The sequence below is a fragment of the Propithecus coquereli genome, unplaced genomic scaffold (genome assembly GCF_000956105.1).
Source record: "Propithecus coquereli isolate 6110/MARCELLA unplaced genomic scaffold, Pcoq_1.0 Scaffold96, whole genome shotgun sequence".
NCBI classification, from domain to species: Eukaryota; Metazoa; Chordata; class Mammalia; order Primates; family Indriidae; genus Propithecus; species Propithecus coquereli.
In genome coordinates, this window is record NW_012155951.1 from 232,432 (window position 1) to 255,894 (window position 23,463).

At 50.0% G+C, this 23,463-nt stretch overlaps 1 protein-coding gene and 2 gene segments (V, D, J or C); all 3 read right to left on the bottom strand.

Moving 5' to 3' along the window:
• Nucleotides 1-23,463, bottom strand: part of LOC105827083 — a 47,983-nt gene that overhangs the window by 6,746 nt on the left and 17,774 nt on the right.
• LOC105827084 overlaps nucleotides 1,785-23,463 on the bottom strand; it is a 24,637-nt gene continuing 2,958 nt past the window's right edge. The window contains 6 exon segments of the C gene segment in view: nucleotides 1,785-2,031; nucleotides 2,354-2,460; nucleotides 2,609-2,626; nucleotides 3,053-3,439; nucleotides 7,981-8,027; nucleotides 17,645-17,652. Of these exon segments, the coding sequence occupies nucleotides 2,011-2,031; nucleotides 2,354-2,460; nucleotides 2,609-2,626; nucleotides 3,053-3,439; nucleotides 7,981-8,027; nucleotides 17,645-17,652 (588 nt within the window).
• On the bottom strand, nucleotides 13,788-17,223 carry PRSS2 (protease, serine, 2 (trypsin 2)). Its single transcript, XM_012665102.1, has 5 exons — nucleotides 17,181-17,223; nucleotides 15,992-16,151; nucleotides 14,681-14,934; nucleotides 14,171-14,307; nucleotides 13,788-13,966 (listed from the first exon to the last, which is right to left on the bottom strand). The coding sequence occupies exons 1-5, from the start codon at nucleotides 17,218-17,220 to the stop codon at nucleotides 13,814-13,816; spliced, it is 744 nt and encodes a 247-aa protein (XP_012520556.1). The 5' UTR covers nucleotides 17,221-17,223; the 3' UTR covers nucleotides 13,788-13,813.

Below are 23,463 nucleotides of genomic sequence, written 5' to 3' on the forward strand. Positions count from 1 at the left end.
TCTGATTGAGTGGGGCTTGGGAAAGACAAACTCAGGGTAAAATTAAGGTGGGGAGGGGCTTGGGGAACGTCACAGTGCTGGTGGTGGTGGGGAGCAGAGAGGCCCCTCCTTGGAACATGCACCACCCTAAGGAGACCAGCTATGTCATCGGGTCTCCCCCTCTGGGCCTTGCTGTGCCCACCTGCTGCAGCTGGCATGTACAGTGAAGTGGGCGGGCGGAGCCAGGGGTGGAAGGGCAGCTCAAACAGGGGAATCTGCAGAGCAAGAGGTGGCGCCTTATGGCGCCAGGACAAGCAGCCTGGAGACCTCTGTAATTCTCCATTGCTTCCTGAACAAAGGCCAAACTCCTTCTCACTCATTTATTCCACAAGTCATTAGTGAACACCTACTACGTGCTAGGCACTGTACTGGTTGCGTGGATATGAGTTCGCTCTTGGAGTGGCATGCCACAAACTGCCTTTCCAGCCTTAATTCTGTTACTCCTATCTCTGAACCTGGCACTCAGCTAAACAGAGGTACCCAGAAGTACCTGACCATGTTGTCTGGGCTTTTGTTTATGCCTCCGACCGGCATGGCCCTTCCCTAGAGTGCAACTGAGACTGATTCTTCTTTTAAAGAGTTTTCCACCTTCCCAAACTCTTCTCTGATTATCCCAGTCAGAAATTGAAACTAGTGTCTGACTGCATTTTAGTAGACAGTTCACATTGCTATTTCAAAGCATTGCCTCCTAGTTCAGCTCTTTCTGTTCATAACTAATTCCCATTAGGAACAGGTAAGCTTCTTTAGGACTGACATTTGGGCATCTTTATTTTCTTGGAGGTCAGTGGTAACACATTGCAGTGATATGTGTTCGAAGAATGGGTGAATGTGTGCGCTTGTGTGTAAATATATACATGTATGTACACGTGTGTATACAGGCACACATACATCTTTTAATGCATGTATGCATTTCAATAAAGAGGGAAGGCTGTGTGGTGAAGTCCCATAAGTGGAAGGGTAATGATTATTTCAGGCAGACCTTGTGGGGATGATTGCTCCTAAAGTGGGTCACTTTGCGCTCACTCATTTGTTCATTCATTTATTCAAAGGTGCCTACACACTGTCTATGCTGAACCAAGGTACTATGCCACAGCCCAGGGATACCAACATAAAACGCATCCTTGTTACCAAGGAGTTCACAGTCAAATGGGGTTGTCAGACAAGTAAGGAGGTAGTTTCCATCAAATGTGATAAGTGTCATGAAGGAGTTTCTGCGCGGGCACTGTGGGAGCAAAATAAAGGGTGTATTTAATTCAGTCTCAGGGGAGTAAGAGGTAAGGAAAGGGAGTCTGGACGGGAAGCTATCAGCGCCAAATCTTTAAGGCTCAGCAGGAGTTACCCAGGAGTTCTCTGTCATTCCAGGTGGAGGAGGAGGTGTGCAAATGTCCTGAAAGAAGCAGCTTGCGGGGGTTCAGGGAGGAGAGGAGAGGGGAGAGTGAGGAAGGAGGCGGTCAGGACAACCACACCACCTTTAGGACTTAGGACTATGTCGGCATGGTGACAATGCGACACTGGGGAACTTCTGAAGGATTTCTAGAAGTAGAAATAGGGCTGATTCTTGGTTTTAGGGAACTTTATTTTCTATCCTTTCGGAGTGATTAGGGAACATTTTCACATCCACCTACTCTCCTCTTACATGAGGGGTCTGCATTTTTCTAGAATGCCTCTTGTTTCCATTGAGTGCAGAGAGTCACAGGGAGTTCAGAGATGAGCAGAAGAGATATCTAGGCACTCACAAGTCAGAGTCAGGCCAGACCAGGACATTTTTATTTGTTCAGTCACTTAGTCATGCTAGGGGCCTCTCTGGGTTGGGGAGATTTCAGCCGTGAGCGTGCAGGTACACAAGCGCAGCGAGTAGGTATCGGGATACATAGAGAGGTGAGAGCAGCATTCCGAAGCGCTGGCAAAAGGAAAATGCATATTGACTCTGTTATGGGTTGAAAGCTCCTGGCTCCATCTCCAGAGCTGGCTTCAGGAATCCTTTCTCTTGACCTACAGAAGAAAAGGTTTTTGGGGTTACCAAGAATCAGGACTGGTGGGGATTGAGAGGAAGTAGGAGGGCCTAGGACCAGACAAGTTGTGGGGCTCCTGACACGTTGGGTTTTCAGGTGACCCCAGGTTTCTCCTTCCCAGCATGGACCTTCCACTGTGACAATGCAGAGGTGCAAGCTGTCTTCTGAGCCATCTGAGTGAAACTCCCTCCTTCCCTACTGCCCACCTCCAGTCCTGGAAGGGTCTCTATACTCCTGGCTATCAGTTTCTGGGTGTCATGTGTCACCTCCATCCTGCCTGTCCCATCCCACCCTGTGCCTACCATGGCCATCAGCACGAGGGCGCTGACCAGCACAGCATACAGGGTGGCTTTCCCCAGCAGGATCTCGTAGAGGACGGTGGCAGACAGGACCCCTTGCTGATAGGACGCTGTTGGCAGGAAGGGTGATCAGGTAGGAACCCCTGTGCAAGTAGCTCTGGCCTCCCCCAGCCCCAGTGCCCGTGGGTTCTCCAGGCCCTGGCTCCAGAGCAAAGACCAGAGGAGAATGAGAAAGAGAGAAAGGAGAGGCTCACTTACCCGAGGTGAAGCCACAGTCTGCAAGAAAAAGTGGGAAGAAATATGGATGAGAGACCCCATCTCCTTAAGCAGATTAAAAATTAAGTCGGCCTTGCAGTTGGCACAGACTCTGAGGCCCAGCACCAGCTTCCCTCTGCTGTGCCGCTGTCAGCTACATCACCCTTGGAATCCATGGCCCATGGCAGCATTGAAGGGGCTGGGGAGGGGACACCGCTCGGATGTTGAGCTGCACGGGCCAAGGAGAAAGAGGGGCCCAGCTGCCAGGCGGTCTTGGGGTGAGGATCTGGGGAAGGAATAGCCACAGGTGCCCGGTTTATGGTGGACTGTGGTCCCCTACTTTTTTTTCATATATCTAATCTTTCTGTTTTTCTACCTGGATCTTGATTTCCCTTGGGGGGCTGGCCTGACCCAACATCCTCACAGGCCTCCAAAGGCCCCACACACCTGCTCTGCCCCAGGCCTCAGCACTGATGTTCTGGGTGATGGGTTTGTCTGTGTCCTGGGTCCACTCGTCTTCCTCTGCGAGCCCGAAGAACTGGACTTGGCAGCGGAAGTGGTTGCGGGGATTGTGCCAGAAGGTGGCTGAGACCCTCAGGCGGCTGCTCAGGCAGTAGGTGGAGTCGTTGAGGCTGGGCTGCTCCTTGTAGGGCTGGGGGTCCGTGCTGACCCCACTCTGGACCTCCTTCCCGTTCACCCACCAGCTCAGCTCCACGTGGTCGGGGTAGAAGCCTGTGGCCAGGCACACGAGCGTGGCTTTGTGGGTCCGGGAGATCTCTGCTTCCGAGGGTTCAAACACAGCCACCTTGGGCGGGGTCACCTTTTTCAGGTCCTCTGGAAAGTGAAGAGGGGTTGGGGCCAGGGCTGTCTGAGAGTGCCTGGGCCTGGCAGGGGCTCTGTGTGTGCGAGAGAGAGAGGGCTGGGAGGGTCAGAGTGAAGCACAGCTGTGTCCTAGTAGGTCCTGGTTGCTTTGGGGCCACTGTCCCAGTGTGTGTTGCTGCTGTCCCTCAGCTTTCCCTCCTCTTTCTGAGTTATCACACAGAGGCACCCTGCCTACCAGCTCCCCATCTCCCTAAACTGGCATTGTGGCCTGATTTTCTTGGCTTTCTTTCCAATGTCTAGTACTCTGAGACTTGTTTGATCATCCATCAAAAAAGTGTGTCTGTCTTTCTTCCTGGTTCAAAGTCTTGCTTGGTGCATGGTTACCTAATTTTTCAGACTTAGAAGCAGTCATGGTAGAGTTGAAATCAGCCAGAATTTGGAGGCACTGGACTCTCATGAGCATGAGTATAGCAACTACATTGATTCACTGATTTTTTCTAATTATCATTTTCTTTCTTTCTTTCTTTCTTTCTTTCTTTCTTTCTTTCTTTCTTTCTTTCTTTCTTTCTTTCTTTCTTTCTTTTTTGGTGAGGTGTACGTGTTTGTCTGTTTGGGTGATACCCTATGTTAAAAATAGCTTTTCTTGACTAGGAGAGACAATTATCCTGTTACATCTGAGTATATTTTTTCTATGTTCTATACCTAACTCACTTTTTTTCCCCATACATAACCTTCTTTGAAGAGCCACGTTGCCTCTGGCTATCATCCTATCTGATGTTCCACATTTACTCCTACACTCGAGAGCAAAGGGCTGTGGTAGTTTACTGAGGATGGCTGTGATCCTGGGGAAGGTACTGTTAATCTGTTGAACGCTTTCTTTTTTCCAGTGTCTGATAAACCTCCCTGGCTAGGTTTGGAATCCTAGTTTACAGCCAAGCTTTCATTTGTAAAGGTAGTAAAAGCTTGTTTGGCGAGCATGAACAAATTGCAAAGTCCGAGGGCCATTTCAGCAGAGGGTTCACATTGTAACGCCTGGGCCCTTTCTGTGCTTGACAGATGTAAGAGGAAGAATTTCTGGGATTATTGGAAGGAATGGCCTCATCTGAAGACATGTAAGGAGTGGAAGAAACCACATCTGTCCTTCACACACCTTCCCTTTTGCTAGAATTTACTGTGCCCTCCATTTGTCTCTGTTCCAACCAGAGGAGTGAGCTTTTGGCACAGAAATGTGGCAAGCCCAGATGTGTCCCCTTTATTCAAATTTAGGAAATATTCCTGATGAGAAAATGAAGACATAGGTTTGGAAAAAGGCAAACCCTGTGACCAAGTGATAATAAACAACAGGAACGAAAATGATAGTCACAACAGATTGAATCGTTAACGAAGGATTTTAAAGAAGTTAGTCTCTTCCATTTTACATGGCTTAGAGAGCCCAAGCAGCATAGGTTACGTCTCAGATTGCACCTTCCCAACCCCTTGAGTCCAGGCTTTTGAATCTCATGATTTGTATTTTCCATTAAACTTTCTGGCATGTGTCCCCTCCGGCAGAACAGTGCCTGACAGAACCCCCAATCCTGGTTGGTGATTCTGTGATCCCCATTCCTCCAGCCTTGCCTGTGTCTCCAGCCCGGACCCCGTCCCATCCCAACTCTACTCCGCCCACCTGTCTGCCCCTCCCCAGCATGGTAAGGCTGTGTTAGGGTTTCCCAAAGGGCCCCTTACCCTGTTATCCCAACATAGACCTCAGAGATTGAGAAAATGGAATCTCCTATCTATTTTCTGTTCTTTATCCATCATCTCTTGCTAAGATGAGGTCAATGTCCAGTGGTAACAGTTTTTTCAGACCTATCTCATAGCCCCTGCCAAGCACAGTGCACCCCAGAGACTCCCTTGCAGCATGTGCAATGCCTGCCATGCCCTCAAGCAACCCGTTCTCGGCGACGTGGTCCCCACCACCTCCCGATCTTTTAAACAACCTCAAGAAGACAAATATGGATCTTTGAAGCTGGTAGAGAAAGAGAAGGAGGAAGATGAAGGCGAGAACAGAGTGCTGTGCTGGAGGTAGACGCTGGGAACGACTCTAACGTAGAAGACAGAGCGATTCACCAACACGCGTCACCAGTGCGGAATTGGAATTATAACAGGAAGGGAAAGATGAAGAAGAAACAGCAACAACAAAAAAAGGGAAAGTAAAACAACGTACCCACTAGGAATGCAGAGATAAGAGGAGTTCTGGAGAACAATGAAAAGGGCAGGAAACACAAAACCCTGAAGACTAAGCAAGGAGCTCTACGGAGGCCGGGGCAGCAATGCACACACCAGGTCAACAAGCAGGACGAGCTCCAGGAAGGTAGGAGAGGGCACAGGGCTCCCGGTGGGAAGAGATGGCTCTGACCTCTGTCCTTAACACTCGATTCCCTTCCCAGGGACTGATCATTGTGGTAGAATGTAGGCACCCCCAGTCAGGAAGGGAGCCCCCATACCTGTCACGGTGAGCCTGGTGCCGAGCCCGAAGTGGAGGGGCGAGTTAGAGGAGCACAGCTGCAGGTGGCTGAGACAAAACCCAGCCAGAGATCTCCAGCCAGGGGCCAAGTCTTAGCTCCCTGCCAGCGGGGTGGCCGCCTTTCTCTCCTGGACTCGTGCCTCTGGACTAAGGGAATTCTATCCGGAAAAAGGCCTCAGCATACCGTGGGGCAAGAGGGGTAAGAGGAAGGGGTTTTGGAGGAGCAGGTCCATGCACATAAGAAGGAAGCATGAATGGAGAAAGGAGTGAGGAGGCAGATTAGAGACTGAAGACTTACAGAAGCCAAATACAGGAGTCGACCAAGCCACACCAAAAAGGATGGCAGACGCAGCCCTGTGGAACCCCCACGGGGTAAGAGAGTTTACTCAACCCCCTTCCACCAGCACCAGGAGGAGAAGCAGAGACCCTGGCTCCAAGGGACAGTGCCCTACCACCCTGGTCTGCACCTTACCTAGGACGGAGAGTCGAGTCCCGTCTCCGAAGTGCTGTACCTGATTGCTACACAGTGCCTTGCGAGTGTGGCAAACCCCAGCAGAGCCGGCCCTTCTGCACAGAGCTCCTGGTGGCTCTCGCACGTACTCCGCTGACCCACACTCTCCCAACCTCTTCTCCGCTGTGTTCTCGATCCCTGTCCTCTCCAGAGAGCCCTCCCAGAACTCCAACCTTTCAATATGTTATCCTAAAAGAAGCCTTTTACATACCCAAGACGGAGAGCTTGGTTCCACTGCCGAAAAATAGTTTTTCATTAGTTGCACAACATGAAAGCCCCGCAGGAAAAGTTACCACCTGCTGCTTCCATTCCTGCCTCCCCAAGTCCACCTGCCAGCCCTCCTCTCCCATTCCTTAGGAGATTTTTAACTCTGGGAAGTGGATAGTTGGACAATGATGCAACCTAAAATGCTGTGGTCAGAGGGCCAATCGGGCCCTGTGTGACCTCTCACGTTCCCTCACCTGTGTCCCTCTCCTTTCTGCGTGAGGGAGCAAAATGGCAGGACCATGCAGCTGTAAGGTCAGAGGCTCTCCCACCTCTCACGGTCACATGGGCACTCTCCAAGGAGACAGGACTGGACAAGGTGATGCCTTCCTAGCTGAGCCTGCCTGCCTCCTGAGAGGGGGTCCCAGGCTTGGCACAGCCAGGCCATGAAACATTGGAGATGAAGGCTGCCTCCTCCTGTCTACGTCAAGGCAAGAATTCAAAAATTCCTGATAAAAATGCGCTTGAACCTAAGCACCCAAGACAAAGACTCCATCTGGATCCCAGCCCCTCCTTGCAGGTTCCCAGCCCCCCAACTTTAACTTACTCACCCACCACAGTGAGCTGGCTTCCCTTCCCAAAATAGAGGTTGTTTCCAGATCACAGCCTCCAGGGGCCATTTTAAAAGCTCCCATTCTCTGCCGAGCACAGCTGGGATTCAGGCAGAGGATGGGCGTTTATGGATCTTTTCTTTCACAAAGCCACCAGCCCTGCTTCAAACACTACAACACCCTTCTAGAGCTTGCCCAGGACCCGGACAGGCGAGAAAAGGCTTCCCATGAAATCTAGAGCAGGAAGATATGGAGCCCCTGCAGAGAGCCTCTGCCAATGAAGAAGACGGCCAGGTCTTGTGGCTCATTCATCGCCCCCGGGCTTTCTCCTGGTCCCCATCTTAGGAGGCCATGTGGAGAGGCAGCACTGTCTCCTTTCCCTTCCCTGCCCTGTCACCCCAGGCTCAGCTCCGGTTCTGCCGGGAGCCTCCGGGCTGCCTGGGGGCATCCACCCTCCCGGGGAACCTCCCGTGAACTCAATCCCAGACATGAGATGACATCTCCCTCAACCAGGACCCAGGACCCGATCCTCCCTTCCCTTTGACATTTCCTAGGACAAAGTCCTCCCTCGTGGCACTACACCCAGAGACCTCCAGCCTTACCTACAACCGTTAGCCTGGTCCCTGAGCCGAAGGTGTAGTCATAGTTGGCACATCAGAATATGGCTACTCTAAAATGGACACATTGGATCCACTTTCCCCCACAGGGACTTGGAAAGTCTTACCTACAACTGCAAGCCTGGTGCCTTCTCCAAAGAAAACTTCAGTATTCGCACAGTGACGTGGGTCAAGGAAGAAAACAAATTCAAGGCGTGGAGAGGGGAGGGCACCCTGGCTCATGTCTGGAGGACGCTGAGATAAGCAACCTCTCTGTGCTTTATAGTCATTGCACAGAACATTTTCAGCTTTTCATTTTTGGGACCACAGAGCATGGCAGAGGCCACCCAGAAAGTCCTAGGCTCCTTTCTCAGAGGATGCCCCGTACAGAAGCTCCCTCTCTGAGGGTCCACCACAGATGTGGGCCTGGAGAGGAGGGCAGGGTCCCAGAACCTGTGACTCCTTCCATTGAGACCTCTGGCTTCTTCCTGAGTCCTGTGTAGACTGGTCACCTCCCATGCACCTTCCCACTGACCTTGTCCCTGAGTCTGTTACTTGTGAGTCCTCCAAATCATTCTTCTTATGTCTCGTTCTTTCTGCCCGGGAAGCTTTGGTTCTGATTTGGGCTTATTCTTGTCCAGGGCCTTGGTCTGACCTGTGGCTCGGGGTGAGGGAGGCATACTGAAATAAACCACACTTGGGCTTGGGACCCAGGAGAAAGGTAGAGCGAATGGGGGCGTTGTTGGGACAGGCAGAAAGGTTTTTGTAAAGGTTTCCTGTGGAGTTGAATCACCGTGGCCCCCCTGTCCCCACAATGTTACAGCTTTGTACAAAAAGGGCCCCTCCCCTGGGCCCGCCTCCCAAGGCTGGGAGAAACCACGAGAGCAGCTGGTTTTTTGAGGGCAGCGGAGGAGAGCACGGGGGCGGGGGATGGACGTCACCCCTTATCGTGCGAGGTGGTGGTGTGGGGTACGGACCAGGCTCAGGGGTCCCTCCTCACCCCTACGCCCTGTCTTCAGGGCGTTCTGACTCCTCAGAGCTCGGTGTTTTTGTAAGACTGTCTGCTGAGGGGGCTGGTCTCCCCGGTATCCGCCCCCTCCAAGCTGTCGTCATAGTGGGGAGCCTCCCTGTCCAGAAACCGCAGCCCTCTGTCTGCCCCGGCCCTGCCCCCTGGCTGTGCATCACCTTCCCTCTGAGAACGAGACCCTCAGTACCTAACCTCTGTCTCTCGGCCAACTCCGAGCCTCCAGGTTGTTCAGCTGGGTCTGGAGTCCTCTGGAGGTTTGACCACGAGCTACGGAGAGGGGGGACTTGGCTGCCTTTCCAGAAAGGTGTGTAGGGGAGGGAAGACCACCTGTATCATCAGCTCTCCTGACCTCTCCTTCTTGGCCTTAGAAATCAGAGCACATAAAGGGAGTTGGGAAAATGGATGGAGGCTGCATCAGTAGAGAAAGTCTGAAAACCATTCAGATATAACCGCGAGGCCACATAATCACGGTCACGGTCTTTGCTGTCTCTTTCCTGAAGAGTAGCGAGATTCTAAGTTGTTGGTAGATAGCTTATTTTCCTTGCACAAGATGACCCTGGCATTCCAGCTGTCCTTGAGTGGCCTAGATACCATCTCACCAGGTGGTGCCTCCTTTCATTGCCTTTTAAGCTATGACTTCAAGTCCAGAAGAAGAAAAAAAGACAAACTTGACTACATGATATTGACACATTTGCATGGTAAAATTTAAACAGAATCAAAAGATAACTGACAACCTGGGAAAAATACTTGCAATTCTCACCATAAGGGCTAAGCTCCCCAATATATAAGGAACTTCTAGAAATCAGTAAGAAAATAATCCGGCAGTTCAATAAAAATGGGCAAAGAGCAGACGGTTCAGAGAAAAAGAAATCCAAATGGTGTTTAACTATCAGGAACAACAACAAAAAAAAAACCCCTCACAATGGTAAAATAAAATAAGACTACATCGAGATACTACTTTCCACTAATTTGATGGACAAAATTGAGTTTTGGACGATTGTTCTACTAGCTAGTTTGTGGTGATTTAAGCGCTTTACACCTTGATCACTGGTAGAAGCGTGAGACGATAAATGCTTATGGAGAGAAATTTGGATGTATCTATAAAGAATACAAATGCATTTGCTTTTTCATCCAGAAATCCCACCTATGAAAATTTATCCTGTACATATTCTTTCATACAAATAAAAAATGTGTGTAAAATATTTGCATCATTTAGAATAGCAGAAAAAGATAGGAAAAAGCACAGGTGCCCATCAGTGAGGGACTGAAAAATGTACTGTGATATGTTCACACGATGGAATAATATTCCATGCTAAAAAAGAATGAAGATGTTTTATACTTCTGTGGAAAGCCCTCTAAGATACATTACTGACTGGAAAACAGCAAGCTGCAAAATAGCATAACCATAAGCTACCTTTTGTCTAACAAAGGGGGAGGAGGATAAGGATTATACTTTTTTTTTTTTTTTATTTCAGCAAATTATGGGTGTACATATGTTTAGGTTACGTGTGTTATACTTTTGTTTAGTTGATTCTTCATACCAAAGCACTGAAAGGACACAAAGGAATCTGACAGAAGTGATGACCTACTAATGATGTGCGAAGTAGACAGAAACAGAGTGGAAGTCAAAGTTACATTTCTCAACGCCAACTTTATTGGGTTGTTTCCATTTGGGGGCCATATAGCTATATTATCTATTTAAAGTCAAACTTTAAATTAATACAATTTAAAAAGAAAAACAACACAACATTGTTTTAAATAATATTTGAAAATATATCTGCTATTTTAAAAAAAGCTACTTGTTTAATTTGCAAAGCCATTATGTTTTCCAAAGACTATCAGTCGATGTGAAAAGCTGTTTCATGGTCCTGAATTTGCTCAGTGGAGCTCCAACTACTTAGGAAGCTTGTGGAAAAATGCAGATTTCTGAGAGTCCTTGTGACGTGTTGAGTTAAAGTCTCTACGATTGGGCTTAATAATTTATATTTAAATAACCAAACAGAATTCTTCTGGGCATTTCTGTCAGAGGGCCTGTGTTGGGACCCACAGCTTGTCCCCTGACTAGAACAGGGCAGGGATAAGTCCTGGAGAACAACACAGAGCTGTCTAGGGGTGCCACGAGCTGGGTGCCAGGGAATGGCCCTTAGAATTTAGGGACAAAGGGAAAGAGGAGACTATTTACCTCATTCATAGTGACAGACCTCACAATACTCTACCAAATGTCTGAATGAGAGGTCGATGGCTTTCATCCACTGCAAGGTGGCAAGGCCTCTTCTCTCTTACCTGTCCTTATTGGGGCACAGAGTTTATTTTGATTTATTTCTGCATGTTTTTCTGTCTTATTCACCCCTTTTGCCTATCGACAATTTACCCTCTAAATTAGTTTCCTTTTAATCACCTAGCTGGGGGCCTTCGCCCGGACTGGCCTTACCAGTAATAACACCCGTTGGTCTTGGCATCACGGTTTCTTTTAATTCTGACGGAGTGTGTCCCAGTTTTGCTATGCCCAAGTGTGTGTGCAGCATTGTTTTCTCTTAAAGGGGCGTAGACCCATTAGGCAGGTATCAAGTTGGAGTCATTCATCAGCTCGGCAGTAGGGGGCAGCCTTTCCTTACTTTTTGGACTCACATCTCTGCAATCTGAGCTTGGCCACTTGAGGGTGCGAGAAGAACGTGCAGAGGCTGGAGGGGTAAGTGGGGGAAGCAGGGTTACCCCTGCGCCCTTCTCAAGGTGTGCCTTGGGGGAGACATGCAAATAACATTATATACACGTGCAATTCTTGAAAGCTTTCCAGCATGTTAACAGACTCATTTCAACCTAAATTTTTTTTCACGATGTTCTCAGTTGAGGATCTGAAACCTGAAGAGGCTAAAACGAGTGGCCCAGTGGTGAAGAGGAAGAGCTGAAACCTCCACCCGAGACTCCCTACTTAGTCGTGGGGCTCTGGCAGGTGCCACCACACCCTGACAAGGCCCCGTGGCTCAGCGAAGCCCACCTCCTGGAGCCCACGGCCGGGGGCTCCCGCCAGGAGCCGCTCTATGGCTAAGAGACCGGGGGCAGGTCACTAAGCCTCCTAAATGCTCAATCTCCTTGTCTATAAAATAATATAATAATAATAATAATACCTACCTCATGGGTTCGTTGTGAGAACTAAATGAGATAGCACCTGTGAAGGTTTGTCAAGGTGCCTGGCTAGGGACAGAGGAAATGTTAGTTACTGTTATGCTCACAGAAATACCGGCCCAGGGATGTCTCCACCACATTGGTTCTCAAGTCTGAGCCTGCATGAGAATGATCTGGAAGACTTGTTAAAATGCGGGTTGCTGGGCCCCAGCCCAGAATTTCTGACTTAGTAGGTGTGGGGGTAACATTTGCATTTCTCCTGAATTCTTAGGTGATTCTGGTATTGCTGGTCCAGGGACCACACTTTGAGAACCCTTCTTCTGGAAGGTTCTTTCTTTTCTCAGTTTCCTTCCACTCCTACTTCACATTTTGTCCCTTCCATCCCTCGGTGCTTATTATATTCCAGACTTTGTTTAATCACTGGAGATACCAGGGTGAGGAAGGCAAGATTTCTTCCCCGAGGAGCTCACAGTGGAGTGACAGATGGACACAGCCATTGCTCCTACATGGCAGGAGCAGGACAGTGATTGAAGCAGGCGGGGGCAGAGGAGGAGCCCGAAAAGACTTTTCAGAAGAGGGTGAAGGGGAGGTTGGGAAGGGTGTCCAGTCCAAGGGAGCCCTAGTATCCAGGGACAGAGGTCCGGGGTGCCGTGCTTGCTGGGCGGCCCACCAGGACTCTGGACAATGGAGGGGAGCTGCGCAGGAGAGGGGCGGGGAGGTCCCGGGCAGGATGTGCAGGCAGGGGCAGAGCAAGGAGAATCCTGCGTTTCCCTGGGAGCTTGGATTCCACTGTGAACGCCGCGGGAGGCTGGGAGGTTATGCAGCCACGCTGCGTGCAAGGCAGCCTTCAGGAGGAAGCTCTCCGGAGGCGTGGGGGGACTGGGTGCTGGTGACGGTAGGCTAGAGAGATGTTGAAGACGAGAGCTGATGGACTCGTCATCCCTCAGAGCATAGCTGTAGCAGGACGTGAGACAGGCTAGAGAGAGCAGGGCTGTGGAGCCAGGTATGGAGGAGTCAAACCCCAGATCGGCCATCTGCTGGGTGTGGCACGTGGGCAAACTAACAAGCTGCTCCGAACCTGCTTTCTTATCTGCTCCACTGAAGTAATGTCCCACCCCAGAGGGGAGAGAAACTGAATGTGAAAACGGCTGTAAGGCTCTAGGGATGGTGTATACTCATTGGTATTATTACGTGGGATGAACAAATGGCGGATTTCTCGGAAGCATGAGAGATGAAGACCCAGAGATTTCTCTTTCCCCTCCAGACACCTGAGCACATCGTTGGGCAGCAGGGCCAGAGGGGCCTTCTCGAAGCAGGCCATCTGCGGCGGGGGGAGCACAGCTGGGCCAGCAAGGGCACACATGGAAGGGGCGTGGGAGAAGCCAGGCCCGGCAGCGCTGGGCTTGCCTGATCTGTTCATCCACGTAGGCAAATGCAGCAGTGAGGTCTTGCAAACCGGAGCTGATGTGTGCACGAATTAGCACCTCGCAGACCCACAGAAGTACCAAGGTCAAGAAACCTCTTCAACACCAACTTTCTGAGATGTATTTTTCTCTAGAAAGCAGCCCCTTGCCCCCTGCTTGTTATTATATTTTGGATTCCATCTCTTTGTATGCTGCTGATCTAGTGTACCACGAACACGTTTTGGGAGTGAGAGATGAGCAGAGCCCCCTGAGGGGCACGGCCCTGTCTCACCTCAGAAAGAGGGTGTTTCCCAGGTGAGGGAGCTGGAGGGAACAGGCACAGACACTGGCAGTGAGTACAAAGTCACGTCTTTATTGGCACTGTGACCACGGAGGGACTGGGGGGCTTTAGCTGTTGGCAGCGATGGTCTCCTGAATCCAATCCACGTAGTTGCAGACCTTGGTGTAGACACCAGGTTTGCCTTTCTGAGCACAGCCATAGCCCCAGGAGACGATGCCCTGGAGCTCTCCATTGCAGACCACGGGGCCTCCAGAGTCACCCTGGGGAGGAGGCACGAGTTGCATGAAGAGGGAGACGAGGAGGAACATAGCTACGCTTACTCTGAACTGTAAAGACTCTGTTCCAGTCGGCTGTGTGGCTCGACGCCCTTGTCTGTGTGGCGCATCTCTGTTCTTACTAAGGAGACACCACGAAGCCCAGACGAGGCTTCCTCCCTTCCTCGGGGTGGAAAGGGGTCAAATCACCTGGCAGGAATCCTTGCCGCCCTCGAGGAAGCCGGCACAGACCATGTTCTTGGTGATCTCCCCGGGGTAGGAGGCTTGACAGTCGGAGTCACTCAGCAGGGGTGCGTTCAGGCACTGCAGCAGGTCCGGGTAGTTGGCTTCGAGGAGCAGGAAGAAATCAGGAAAAAGAAATGTAAGTCAGGCCAGAATGGGGGACAACTACCTGGTGCTGAACCCTGAGGGCTGCCCCAGGAGAGGACCCCAGGAACGTAAGCCCCAGTTCCCAGCATGATCTCTGCTGAACCCCTCCCCGGACGTGATCACAGCAATGTCTCTATTTGTCCTCTCGATTCTGGGAGCCAACTCCTCGAGACCCCGCATCTCCCTGGCACCTGGTACAGAGCCTTGGGCTGCAGTGGACACTAGAAATGTATTTGCGGCCTGGAAGCAAATGGGTTCAAGTTCAGGGGCATGCTTGATTCTGGAACAGGTGAGGACAGAGGGAGGTGGGGGGCGAAGGCTTCCACTCACAGCCGGAGCTCAGGGTGTTGCCCCAGCCGGAGATGAGGCACTCGGTGCCCGCGGCAGCACAGGCGCTGGGCAGGGAGACGGTGGACACCCGGGAGTTGATGACAGCGGCCGAGGACAGCTTGATCAGCATGATGTCATTGTCCAGGGTCCGGGAATTGTAGTTGGGGTGGCGGATGACCTTGGACGAGTCGATGAACTGTTCGTTCCCCTCCAGGACTTCGATGTTGTGCTCTCCCAGCCTCACTTGGATTTGGCTGTAGGGAGGAGGGGCATGGTGAATCCTTCTCTCCGCAGCCTGCCACACCCACCCCGCTCTCCCCACGGTTCTCAAGCCTCCTGCTCACGGCCACCCCGGAGGCCTGGGGTGGGGTGTGTGGCAGTATCGCGAGGGGCAGCACGTCAATGCAGGTGTGAGACTCGGGACTTCTCTGCGTCAGAGGTGGGTGGTGGGGTAGGGTGAGCAAAGGGATCCAGCTGGGGGCTGTCCTCAACCTGCGTTCTCGCCTCCTTTCCCACACCCCCTTGGGCACCCAGCACCACGGGAGCAGAAGGGCCACTTGAAGCTTCCCAGGCATTCTTCATCCTCCGTACCCCTGCTCGCTACATGCTGACTTCTACCCCTTTCCTTCTTGGGCTGGTGAGCACCACCATTCTGCACGATTGAATCCAGTGGGCCCCCAAGTGTGGCCCCTGGACCTGCAGTACCAGTGTCACCTGAGAACTTGTCAGAAATGCAAATTCTCAGTCCCTCCCCAGACCTCCTGCATCAGGACCTTGGGGATGGGACCCAACAATTTGTTTTAACAAGCCCTGTGGGTGGCTCTGATGCACGCTCAGGCTTGAGAACCCCTGGTGCAGGCAGTGGTTCTCAGCTCTGTCTACACTGCACAATTACCAGAGGTAGAGAGTTTAAAAACTCACCCATATTCACAGCCTCTTCCTGAAAATTCTGAGTTAATTGTCCTGGGATAAGACCCAAGCATGAGTTGTTTTTTTTTTTTTTTTTCCTTGCTGTTTCTTATGTGGTTTTTAATGTGCAGCCAGCCAGCAAGAGGTGCTTTCCCAGGGGCCCTTACCACCCTCGATAATCCTTCTCTGCTTTTATGACCCATGGCCCTTGCTATTGCATGGGTTTGTGTGGGCCTGAGAGGCTTCCTGGAGGGCCCCTCTTCACCTTGGGCTCCGGCAAGTTAGCTGCTGCCATTGGCTTCTCTTGTCCATCACCATCCCCTTATCTTGCCCGACCTCCGCAGCCCCCGCACTGAGAGGGGCCTGGGCTGCGGGCTTTGTGGCCAGGGGCCCAGCACTTACGACTTGTAGCAGTGAGCTGCAGACACCACCCACTGGTCATTGATGAGGGAGCCACCGCAGAAGTGGGAGCCGGAGTTCAGGGACACCTGGTAGGGGACAGAACCCTCCTCACAGGTGTAGCCGCCGACGATCTTGTCATCGTCATCAACGGGGAAAGCAACTTGAGTGGAGACAGGGAGGGAAAAGCCAAAATAGCAGGATGTTGGGGCTGGAACCCTCAGCCCTATGCCTGGCTCATGCTAACTAGGGTTCCTCAGCAGGCACAGTGATGCCAGGCAAGGGCAGGGGCACTGCCTTTCCCAGGGGGTGTCACAGGAGGTGGCTGCCCCAGTCTCTGAATGGCTGTAGAGCACACCCTAGGGGCTTGGCCCTCTCCTGGGGGCATCAGGCTGAGGACAGAGGAATGCCCTCATGATGCTCTCTGTGGGATAGGAGTTGGCATGTGGTCATCTCACCCACTGGCTACTTTTCTCTGTGGGTCATCACTGGTCTGCTCCCCATGGCTGTTTGAGCCCCAGATTGTCAGGATGGTTTGGCCTAGCTAGGAAAGCCTGGCTGTACCCAGCTTCTCCACAGCTCAGTGCAGTGAGGCCAGGGTGGCAGGCAGCCTCCAGACCCACTTAGGCAGGACACAGGTAGGCATCGTTACTGGCCAATACCACAGTGATTCTTAACCTTGGCTGCACACCCGGAAATGTTAAAATCACGTGGGAAGCTTAAAAATTCAATACACAGGCTGCACCCCATACAAATGAAGTCAGAATGTTTAGGGGTGAGTCTCTGGCAGGAGTTTTTCAACCTTCCCAGGCGCATTTGAGATTAAGAGCAGCTGTGCAGCTCTAGTGGCTCCATCCCAGAGCTGCCTGATGCAGCCTTGAGCCTGTGGCTTCCTCTCACGGCGGCTCCACCTGGTGTCCCTCTCTGGCTTCCACCATAGCCTTCCTGTGGACGACTGCTGGCGGTGGGGGTAGAATTGGGGAGGAGGTGAGAGGGTGGGAGTGGAATTGGGGAGGAGGTGAGAGAGCTGAGGCTTAAAGAGAGCCCAGGGCAGATGGGAAGGAGAGGCGGTGCTAGGCAGGGGGCTAGAGCATCAGAGCACAGGTGAATCGGGAGGCAGCAAGAACGGTACGGTACGGTACGTGTCTGCCGGGGAGGGCGGGCGTGGCCTGAGGCCAGGCATGGGACTCACCAGCGGCCCCCACAAAGGCGAGGATCAGGAGTGCGCTCATGGTGGTGGAAGCGATGGAGCAGGTGGTGAGCGCCCGCCTTTATACCTCTAGCAGAGGGTGCGGAGGTGCATGGGAGGCGGAGGGCCGCCGCTCCTCCCAGCACAAACACACCTGCAGCTTTCCCCTTCCCAGGCGGTTGCATCAGTTCTGCTGTGTTTGCCCACTCTGTGGATTTGCGACTGGCAGGAGATAAGGAAACTCCCCTTCTGAGGGCAGGGAGGGAGCCCAGCTGATTCCTGGAAGGATGCTGGCGTGGGGAGACAGGGGAAGCCGAGTGGCACAGCTGGCTTTTCTTAGACAGAGGAGATGGGGTTAGGAGGAGGGAGAATGGCCTGAGTTTCAGAAATCCTCTGGCATGGTGGAAATGTATTTAACTTACTTTAGGGAAGGCCTGGCACTGGCAGCAAGCTTGGCTTCTCAGTGTCCTGGAGCCTCTGGGAGAGGAAGGACGTCTGTCCGAGGCTCTTGCCTCTGAGCATGAAGACCTCTCTCTCCAGTGCTAAACCACTGGGCGGGAAGGTCAAATCCAAGGCTTTGGCATCCACAATTCTAACACTAGCAGATGATGAGAAGGAGACGCAGCATTCCTTAGGAACCTGGGCTTTCAGCCGGCTCCTTCCTACCAAGGCCTATGGATGAGGAGGGTTTCAAAGGAGGAGGGGTGAGGGTTAGGTTGGCGCTTACCCAACACATTTGGAAGACGGGAGACCAATATCACATTCCTCCTCTTCCTTGATGTCCGGGCATTTGTTTCTCTCATGTGTGTCCTGTTATGGGTTCTCCTTAAGCAGCCTCAATCTGTGCTCAAGGTGATGAAAACGGGCCCCACCTGCTAGGGGCTGACAGCCTGAACTAGAATTACATGCCCCAGATCAGATATCAGAACAAGTTTGGACAGTGGTAGGTCGGGGTTAGGATCAGAGAATCAGCAGTAGGTAGGTAGGTAGAGAGATGAGCACGTGGCGAAGGTGTCGAGTATTGGGTTTAATAACCAAGACGTGGTGGGGATGGGTCTGGAATTTTCTATTTTAGATATGGTGAGATTATCCTGGGCTCAGTACAGAGTGAATCTTTTCAGGAAGGATCTCCATTTGGAACCAGCCATGACACAGCCCTGTAATTCACTGAGGCACAACCTGGCTGGAGGAGTGTAGAGAGGGAGGTGCTGTCTGTGCTTGTGTCTAACGTGAGCCATTTGGAAAAGCTTTCGTATGAGGATGCTTCTCTGCAACGCTCAGCTCAGGCTTGGTGAGGGGCGGGAGTGGGCAGAGCTCACATTTGAATTCTCTGAAAGATAGGAAAGGAAGAATGTTCTGGAGATGGTGAACACAGTGAGAAAGGACCATAAATCTGGTGGTGGAATTGGAGATGGTAGGAGGGCCGGAGGGAGGCAGTACATGGAAACTGGAGTGAACGGGCAAATGCCAGAGCCTGGTTCATGCGTCTGGGAGGGACATACAGGGCACCTCTGCTCCAGTTCCTGGCGTGGCTGCCACACCGGCTTCTCTGCAGCCAGAAGGGGCACCACTCAGAGCTCCCACCTCTCCACCCTGCATCCCTCTAATTTCTGACGTGCTCACACTTAACTGGGAATACTGTTCTATTTGTACGGTGCATGGCAGCTTTTCAAGAGCTTTTACGTAAGCAACAGTGGTCCACGGCTTTTCATTAACGCCAAATTTCACAGTTGAACTTTTCACAAACCTGCTAATTGTGGGGTGTGCAGAACAACGTTATTCCCACAGAGGAGACTTGGGCTCAGAAAGATTCTGTCTTGCCCAAGAATGCAGATGTAAAAATGTCAGGGCTGCCCTCACGGCCACAGGAAGACATGGAGAGCACTGGGAAATGTGGGAGTTGCCGCAGGAGGCATCTAAAGGGAAGTTTATCCGAGGTCAAGCCAGAGGTCCCCAGAGGGCACACTCCATCTGGATTTCTCCTGGCACTTTTCTTTCTACAGAAATGGGAGATTGAATTAATCCTTCACCCGACACCTTATCTCACAGCCTTTCCCTGCCATGGCCCCAGACCCATCCACGCCGTGACTGACACAGCTCTCCGCTCACAGGTTATTGGCGGAGTCCAAGGTAGCCAGGTTGTGGAGCACTGATATGGGGACTTTTCTTCTGATGTCACTAAACATGCTGTTTTGTTTTGTCCCCTTGTTGTGGGGTCATCACAGATCTCCTGTCTTAGAGGATAAGGAGAAACTTTTGCTCTGGCGTCTCTGGGTAACAGCATACTGGACAGGTGCACCCAGGGAGTTGATCCTTGGCAGAAGATGGGAAATCATTTTGGAAATGTCTAAAAGGAAACTCCTAAGGGCATTCTGTATCTAAAGCTTGAAGACTAGCTTCTTCTGATAGTTTACACTCCTGCTTAAAATAAACTATCACATCCACAACATAGTCTGAGGTCAGCCTTCTTCCAAGTAGCAGGCAGAGAAGACAGCTGTGGTAGAGGCTGTCACCTCACACCCTAGGCTCAGGTGTGCAGGACAGGCTCAGATCCAGCTGCCCAAACGCCATTTAGATGTCTGTGCTGTTCCTGGGACTGTTCACTCTGAACTAGGATTCCTTTGTCTGCTGCTACATCCTCCTGGCTTATATTTACTGCTGAGCATATCAGACCACTGTTCCTCGATGACGGTAACAGCAACTAGTTTCTGTGTGCTGACTATACACCAAACATCGTGTAAGTCTTTCATGGACCTTTTTTTTTTCATTTTGTCATCACAACCACCTGTGGAGTTGCCCATTTGACAGATGATCAAATGGGTAGGTTGTGCAGATGGGATTTAAGCAGAGCAGGCCGACTCCAGTGCCTGCGTTCTCTGTCGTAGGGCATTCTACTTGCCTCCCTCTTCCTTGGGCCTGGGCGCAGCCTCACTGGGGTGGCAGGTGACAGGTGGCAGATGCTGTTTTCTCCTTTTTACAGAAGAGGAATCTAAAGCTCAGAGGTTAAGGGACATCTCCAGGGTTACTTGGCTAAGGCATGCAGAGGTGGCATAGAACCTGTCCTATTCAAACCAAGTTCATTCCCCTTCATGTTGCTATGTAGTGGAGTCTTCTAGACCTCCCAGTAGTCTGAAAAGCGTATTTTTTGTCAGACTCCAAATCACTATTTTCTTTTTCTTTTACACTTTCTTTAACACTTTCTTCCCCTAGTCCAGCTGGATCAGATCTGTCTCCCTCAGCTCCTAGTCAGCTCCTCCGTGGGGCCCGGTTTCCTTCACCATTCTCCAGCCAGACTGTTAGATTCCAACTGTCTCCCCCAACTCTCCCAGCTCCTTTCCTTGTCTATTATTTTTTTCTAAGCTACGTATCTCCCCCACAGCCCAATTTCTCTTTATCCAATAAGGAATTGTTTGCTTGACTATCTCATCCCAGGAATCCCTGAATCTGGGTAGTGGAGGGAATGCTCTGTGTTTGCTCTGGAGGAAAATTTGAATTATGAGACATGTGTGGGGCATGACGTGGACAAGGCAATAGGCCATACCTTGAAGCCATGGAAGATGTGCAAGTTTTATGTCCAGAGGGAAGTTCTGTTTGCAGATTTATTTATCCTTCGGGCTTCTGTAGATAGGGCAATGGGGAAGTCTCTACCAATTCAGTCTAAATTTAAATTACCTAAAGACAGACTGATTTCTGTAATGTCATGGTGAGTCTCTCTGCTCACCTTGCGGCCACTCCTTGTCCCTCCCTCATTGGGCCTATTAGAGCTGCTTAAGTCACTCCAGAGTCCATGCACATAGGCAGGGGACAGCCAGGATAGAGTCCTGGAGGAACACCCATGTGGGCTGTTGTTACTGTAACATCTATGACTTGTTCCATGATGCTCAGTTTAATAAATGATGTGTGGATCTATTTTGTTAAATCATACTAGATCTAGACTGAGACCCACAAGCCAGGTCTGGTGACATGTCCAGCCCACCGGGCTCCCCACGTTCTCACTTGACTTATGGAAAGTCTAGACTGTGTCATCCTCTTGGAAGGCAGCCAATTGCTCAGCTGTTTCCTTTAGGTCAGCATGGCCGGGAGTATCTTCAAAGGGCTTCTAAGGCTCAGAACAGAGTGTTCGGTCCCACAGGCATGGACATAATTCCAACATGGTGACTGTCCACCTTAGGGCCACCGCATTTGAGCAGGTTCCAGGCTTTGCCTCTTTGGAATCTGCAGCATCTGTGCTGTTTCCCAGTCTTGGGGAAGGCAGCAGAGGGAGGCTGGCACGCGTCATTGTGTGCCTTTCTACTCAAATACACATTTTATTCAATTGTCAGGCTTGAAATGTTCGTTCCTTCCCATTAGAATAATCTAATCAATTTCTTTACAGGCTTAGATAGCCTAAATTCAAACGCCTTTGAAGAGTTTTCGTCCAGGGAATTCCACTACTACTTGACACTTTTTTATCTTCTAAATCATATTTATTTACCCAATAAATATTTACTGAATTCTTGTGATATCCAGGAGTTCTTCTAGGCTATAAGGGAGCAGTAATGAAGAAGACAGAAAAGACTCTTGCTTTCAAGGCATTTATGTGTACGTGTGTGTCCACGCACAGGTGGGGAGGTGTAGAGATGGGAGACAGAGAATAACTAATGTGTGTATACATACATGTGCACACACGCTTTATTTCAGACAATGGTGACTGGGTATTATTAAAATAGGGTAAAGTGATAATATGGGGTGATTGCTGAGGTGCGATGCTAAACACAGTGGTCAGGAAAGGTCTCTTTGGGGAGATCGTATTTGAGTTAAGACCTGAATAAAAGGAACCCGCCATGTGAAGGTAGAGTTAGGAGGATTTTCATTGTTCCCTTCTGAGTCTATAACAGAAATAAATCAACATGCATAACTAACTGCTTTTTTAAATGAAATAACCCTAGCATATGGGCATCTACCTTGCCATTAGTTTTGATTGTAAACACTGGTGAGATGAAGGATGGTCATCATACATTGAAATATTCTTACAAAAGTTAATGTAATATATACTTTTTGACATGAAATGGTATTTATGAAATATTAAAATCAATTCTAAGACATTATATATTGTATGACCTAAGTTTATTAAAAACGAGTACTTTTAATTTTTCTCATTTTAATAATTTGTATATTTTATAATGCCATGAATTTTTATGTGATTAAAATAGCTCAAAGAAAGAGAAACAATTATCACAGTAACTTTTCAGAAAGAGTAATACCTAACCTAGAGGAAAGAATTGCTACTGTCAGCTTTTTACAATGAGAAATAAATTGAGGTAGTAACTACATTAATTGCATGTTTTGTCTCCACCAGGCACAGTGTTATGTGCTTTACACAGATGATGTCATCTCATTATTATAACAAACCCTCATGTACAAAATCTCATTATTATCGTTATTTTCTTTATGAGAAATTAAGGCATAGAGAAATTGTGTAACTTGTTTAAGTATACACTTAGTGATAAAGCAGAAGAACCAAGCTCTAAACTCAGGTCTGTCTCTCGACAGAGTTCAAGTTCCTACCTGCAGTGCTTTACTGCTTTTAAGTAGACAATTTGGCTGGAATATAGGAAGGTGCTCCATAATCCAAGGTTCTAGTGTAGATGAATTTGTTGACTTCTTAGGGTTATGGGAGCATAGGCAGGAAGTTAAGGTAGCACTGGACTCATTAGCTACAATGGGTCCACATGACTCCTGTGGCCTAGACAATCAGTGTGTGGATGCTGAAGATGACCCACTGGACCTTGTGCAGGACCAGGAACTAGATGAGAGTCACTCTTTTGTGAAGCCAGGATACAGGAAGAGCTACACACCTGATGAAAAGACAAACTAGAAAAATAATCCCAGAAGCAGTTAACAAGGAATGTTATTTATCTTGGCCTTGGCCTTGGGTGGAGGATTTAAAAAAAAAATTCCTGTGAATATTCATGATTACTGAGCAGTCAGCCCATTGGGAGTTGGGATAGACACTGTGAGAAGATGTACACTGAGAATTATAAAATAAAATGAGGTTAGATCTATAGCACCACAATTGTGTTACAGAGGCAAACATAAATGTTTCCTGGAAAAACTACCTTTAGCCCAGGATTTAAAGAATTCCCAAAGATGAATTAACAATATCATATTACATAATGCACAGGGAAACGAACCACCCTGAGTGAGAGTCAGCAGTTTTCTTGTTAGAAAACTGTTTTCTTGTTAGAAAACCAGATGCAAAGAGGCATCAAATATTGGCATTATCAGATAAAACTTTCAAATACAT

Excerpts from the sequence above, each read along its gene's own strand:
- PRSS2 (XM_012665102.1), bottom strand. The coding sequence starts at position 17,220 with ATGAGCGCACTCCTGATCCTCGCCTTTGTGGGGGCCGCTG. Across the intron at positions 16,152-17,180 it reads CGCCTTTGTGGGGGCCGCTG|TTGCTTTCCCCGTTGATGAC; the intron begins GTGAGTCCCATG and ends TCTCCACTCAAG. Across the intron at positions 14,935-15,991 it reads GCAGCTCACTGCTACAAGTC|CCAAATCCAAGTGAGGCTGG; the intron begins GTAAGTGCTGGG and ends TCCTCCCTACAG.